This window comes from Schistocerca piceifrons, chromosome 4, assembly GCF_021461385.2.
Source record: "Schistocerca piceifrons isolate TAMUIC-IGC-003096 chromosome 4, iqSchPice1.1, whole genome shotgun sequence".
Taxonomy (NCBI): Eukaryota; Metazoa; Arthropoda; class Insecta; order Orthoptera; family Acrididae; genus Schistocerca; species Schistocerca piceifrons.
Window position 1 is genome coordinate 810,111,653 of NC_060141.1, and position 5,358 is coordinate 810,117,010.

At 42.7% G+C, this 5,358-nt stretch overlaps 1 protein-coding gene across 1 annotated transcript; it reads left to right on the plus strand.

Annotated features, from left to right (window-relative positions):
* The first annotated feature begins 382 nt into the window (after positions 1–382).
* Positions 383–2,224, plus strand: LOC124796214 (axoneme-associated protein mst101(2)-like). The gene has a single exon (XM_047260305.1). It carries the CDS (start codon positions 383–385, stop codon positions 2,222–2,224), a length of 1,842 nt encoding a protein of 613 aa, XP_047116261.1.
* Positions 2,225–5,358: the final 3,134 nt, after the last annotated feature.

The window sequence follows — 5,358 nt, forward strand, 5'->3', positions numbered from 1 at the left end:
ACCTCAGGTCACACCTCCCGAGAAACAGACGGAGGGACCAATCGGCATGGTCAGAAGGTATCAGCTCAGGCAATCACCCCTCCCCGGGCCTGGCCTTTACCAGGGGGTACGCGCGTGCCTTACATGTCTACCTAGGGCGGGGACTTACGTGTTACCCCGTCACCGGCTACGCGTGCGAACGCGTGGGTCGGCCTTCAGGCACGCACAGGGAGGAAGGAAGATGAGGAAAAAGAAGAGAGAGAGGGAGAAAGAGGACAGACTGTCTCAAACGCCGAGGCGGAGACCAGAGAAGGCAAGGAGAAGAAGGCAATGAGAAAGCAAAGGCAATGAGAAGGCAAGGAGAAGAAGGCAAGGAGAAGAAGGCAATGAGAAAGCAAAGGCAATGAGAAAGCAAAGGCAAGGAGAAAGCAAAGGCAAGGAGAAAGCAAAGGCAAGGAGAAAGCAAAGGCAAGGAGAAAGCAAAGGCAAGGAGAAAGCAAAGGCAAGGAGAAAGCAAAGGCAAGGAGAAAGCAAAGGCAAGGAGAAAGCAAAGGCAAGGAGAAAGCAAAGGCAAGGAGAAAGCAAAGGCAAGGAGAAAGCAAAGGCAAGGAGAAAGCAAAGGCAAGGAGAAAGCAAAGGCAAGCAGAAAGCAAAGGCAAGCAGAAAGCAAAGGCAAGGAGAAAGCAAAGGCAAGGAGAAAGCAAAGGCAAGGAGAAAGCAAAGGCAAGGAGAAAGCAAAGGCAAGGAGAAAGCAAAGGCAAGGAGAAAGCAAAGGCAAGGAGAAAGCAAAGGCAAGGAGAAAGCAAAGGCAAGGAGAAAGCAAAGGCAAGGAGAAAGCAAAGGCAAGGAGAAAGCAAAGGCAAGGAGAAAGCAAAGGCAAGGAGAAAGCAAAGGCAAGGAGAAAGCAAAGGCAAGGAGAAAGCAAAGGCAAGGAGAAAGCAAAGGCAAGGAGAAAGCAAAGGCAAGGAGAAAGCAAAGGCAAGGAGAAAGCAAAGGCAAGGAGAAAGCAAAGGCAAGGAGAAAGCAAAGGCAAGGAGAAAGCAAAGGCAAGGAGAAAGCAAAGGCAAGGAGAAAGCAAAGGCAAGGAGAAAGCAAAGGCAAGGAGAAAGCAAAGGCAAGGAGAAAGCAAAGGCAAGGAGAAAGCAAAGGCAAGGAGAAAGCAAAGGCAAGGAGAAAGCAAAGGCAAGGAGAAAGCAAAGGCAAGGAGAAAGCAAAGGCAAGGAGAAAGCAAAGGCAAGGAGAAAGCAAAGGCAAGGAGAAAGCAAAGGCAAGGAGAAAGCAAAGGCAAGGAGAAAGCAAAGGCAAGGAGAAAGCAAAGGCAAGGAGAAAGCAAAGGCAAGGAGAAAGCAAAGGCAAGGAGAAAGCAAAGGCAAGGAGAAAGCAAAGGCAAGGAGAAAGCAAAGGCAAGGAGAAAGCAAAGGCAAGGAGAAAGCAAAGGCAAGGAGAAAGCAAAGGCAAGGAGAAAGCAAAGGCAAGGAGAAAGCAAAGGCAAGGAGAAAGCAAAGGCAAGGAGAAAGCAAAGGCAAGGAGAAAGCAAAGGCAAGGAGAAAGCAAAGGCAAGGAGAAAGCAAAGGCAAGGAGAAAGCAAAGGCAAGGAGAAAGCAAAGGCAAGGAGAAAGCAAAGGCAAGGAGAAAGCAAAGGCAAGGAGAAAGCAAAGGCAAGGAGAAAGCAAAGGCAAGGAGAAAGCAAAGGCAAGGAGAAAGCAAAGGCAAGGAGAAAGCAAAGGCAAGGAGAAAGCAAAGGCAAGGAGAAAGCAAAGGCAAGGAGAAAGCAAAGGCAAGGAGAAAGCAAAGGCAAGGAGAAAGCAAAGGCAAGGAGAAAGCAAAGGCAAGGAGAAAGCAAAGGCAAGGAGAAAGCAAAGGCAAGGAGAAAGCAAAGGCAAGGAGAAAGCAAAGGCAAGGAGAAAGCAAAGGCAAGGAGAAAGCAAAGGCAAGGAGAAAGCAAAGGCAAGGAGAAAGCAAAGGCAAGGAGAAAGCAAAGGCAAGGAGAAAGCAAAGGCAAGGAGAAAGCAAAGGCAAGGAGAAAGCAAAGGCAAGGAGAAAGCAAAGGCAAGGAGAAAGCAAAGGCAAGGAGAAAGCAAAGGCAAGGAGAAAGCAAAGGCAAGGAGAAAGCAAAGGCAAGGAGAAAGCAAAGGCAAGGAGAAAGCAAAGGCAAGGAGAAAGCAAAGGCAAGGAGAAGAAGGCAAGGAGAAAAAGGCAAGGAGAAGAAGGCAAGGAGAAAAAGGCAAGGAGAAAAAGGCAATGAGAAGGCAAGGAGAAAAAGGCAATGAGAAGGCAAGGAGAAAAAGGCAATGAGAAGGCAAGGAGAAAAAGGCAATGAGAAGGCAAGGAGAAAAAGGCAATGAGAAGGCAAGGAGAAGTCAAGGAAAAGAGTAAGGAAGACAGTGAGGTGGAGAAGAGCAAAGAAAGGAACCAACAAAAGGAAGGAAGAAACGAGAAGTGAAAAACCAAGAAGACCACGATGATAGGTCGTGGAACCGTCCGTCTCCGGACGCAGGCGCTAACTACCCCCGTGAGGGGGATGGACTCCTTTTAGTCGCCTCTTACGACAGGCAGGAATACCGCGGGCCTATTCTAATCCCCAGACCCGCAGGGGGATCCTACCTTGTGTGAATGCTGTGACAAGCTAATCATTTGCGTATCACAGCATCATCTTTCTGCCTGTAATTTCATGTCTGTAGCACATCGTCTTCATGGTGCAGCGATTTTAACAGCCAGTAGTGTAGTTCCCGGTACTCCTTTTAGGGTATGCAGTATTTTAGTGCAGTGTAACATAAATGAATACTGACAGATAGTTACCACAGATTTGTGTTTGCTTGTACTTCCAGTTCCAAGAACATCCGCCAGCCAGGGCAAGTAGTTGTTTTTATGCTGCAAAGTGGTGGGAACGAAAGGGGCACCCATGACTGTCCTCACCAGCACCAACAGAATCAGCCTCAGCCAGAGGCTGGCCGAAATTATATACATGTGGAATGTGGAAATTGACAGGAAAGGAATGCTCTGTTAAGTGTGCTGTTCACAAAGTAATGAGGTAGACAAAAAGGAAATGTGGGTAAAGCAGCTGAAGAAATTAATTATACTCTGTGTGCTCCCCAGCGACCCTGATTTCGGTAAGCATAGCAGACACTCCACAAATGAGTCACATTACCTGATTTTTAGTATTTATGACAAATTTGTCTTTAAACAAATTGTGACTTCAGCACAACATGGGAAAAAGGGAGGGGGATGGTGTGATCATTCTAGTTGAGAGTAGTTTATGGCTGTTATGGAACACAGAGATCCCTGCTATTTCAGTGGACCACCTTGCTTATTTTGAATGTTACTAAATGTAAAAGACTGAGGATCCTGTTTTATTCAGGGAGTGGAACGTTTGGCAACGCTGCTCTACGAGTATAATCTAAGCTTTCATTGTTGTATAAAAACAATGCATTGTTGAAGCTGTTGTAAGGTTGTGACAGTCAGTCGACAAGTTACTATGGAAGTGTGATGTGATTATGTAGTGTACTATGTGCAGTCTTCGTCAGTTTATAACATAAAAAGAAGTGTTAGTGCCAAAACACAATGTCGAAACAACAAACCTTAATTTCTTTCTTTTCTAATAAAGACAGTGTATTGCAAAAGACAGATGAGTGTGACTACTGAAAAGTGCTAGTGATTGTGATGAACTGCATAGGTCTACCAAGTCATCAGTTTCCCTTCCACAGTTTTCAAACAATACATGTGCTATTTCTGGCACATCCATGAATTGCAATTCTAAACGAAGTATTGAATGCAAAATTAAGTATCAGCAAAAATGGGAGTGTAAGTACAATTGGTTGTACTTTGATCATGAGCGGGGTGGGGCTTTCTGCAAATTGTGTGAAATGCATTTAAAAAACTATATTGAAGCTCTACAGAATACAGGAGGAGTGTTCATTTCTGTAGCTTTCACTAAATTTAGAAAAGCTACTGGAAGCACGGGAAAACTAGAAAATCATACCGACTCAGAAAAACATACAATTTTCGAGTGCAATGGCTCTTGCATATTACAGGGATTAAATGCTCCAATTCAATTCATACACATATTTAAACAAAATGGAACTTTAAAGATTTAAATTGCAAAGCATTGTAATCATTAACTCGAAGTCTGTATTTCCTTAGTAAGGAAGAAATACCACACACAACAAAATATGAATCTCTAATTAGTAAGGTAGTACTCAAAAGCGACATTAACCGTGAAAAGTGGTTAAAATTTCAGAGCAAAAGCTCCACATATTTTAGTAAGTATACTGCATCAGAATTTTTGACTTGTTTGGGAGAGTCTTTACACTTTGAAGATGAGATACTGCTCCACGACAAATTTTTCATTAATGGCAGACAAATCAAATGTATCCAACCAAAGTCCATTGTCTTTAGTAGTTTGATATGTTGCATCGTCTCCATCGTTTGAAGTGAGGAAAACATTTTTATGTATCGTTGAGTTGGAAAGCACATCAGCTGAATCCATATATACAGCAATTGATACTGAACTCAAGTAAAGTAAAGAAAACTTTCTTATGACAGATTATTTTCTTGTTATTTCGACAGTGCTATTAATTTTAGTGGTTCTATCTCAGGAGTCCACGCTCAATTGTCAGAGAGGAAGGGCCATAAGCTGCGATACATTCACTTTAGAGCACATGTTTTGTCAATTGCTGCCACTAACTCTAGGAATAAACACCATTATAAAACGCACATTACATGGTATTCAAGACAAATTTTTTCATGGTTCTTCCAAATGAGAAGATGTTTTGCATGAAATTCAGTATGCATTAGAGCAACCTCTTAAAAATACCCAAAGCTGTTGACATCTGATGTTTTAGTACCTATCCCATAGTTCACATGCCATTGTAATGGACTTGTAGGTTAGGAAAATAGCGTGAACATATACAGAAGGATGGCACGGATTTACCAAGTATAGCTGGAGGAATCTTGTTAGAAATGATGAATTCCAATTTCATTGTAGGTGTAGTGATATTAGACGATAAGTTAAATGCAGTCTCAAACTCCCGTAAAGTTTTGTTGAGACAGTCACTTAAAATTTAGCGAATCCCTCTACTTGTTTTTTGAACTCTCGAACATTTAAGACACATTGACTCTCTTTGTGACTGCAATGGACACAGTGCAGAAAATGAAACTCTTAATGAAATTAAGAAACTGCAGGAGGATGCAACAGAAGTTAAGGGTGTGCTATTCATGAATGTAGAGGAGCAGATTCAAGCTATGAAAAGTGCAAGGAAATTTGTTGAAAGTATGATTGATGAAATTGAGCAACAGTTTGATGAGAAGGCAAAACTGATATAACTAAGAGCATATTTTGAAAGTTTTAAAGAATTTCTGGATTTTAGTGATGATTGTAAA

Excerpts from the sequence above, each read along its gene's own strand:
- LOC124796214 (XM_047260305.1), top strand. The coding sequence starts at position 383 with ATGAGAAAGCAAAGGCAAGGAGAAAGCAAAGGCAAGGAGAAAGCAAAG.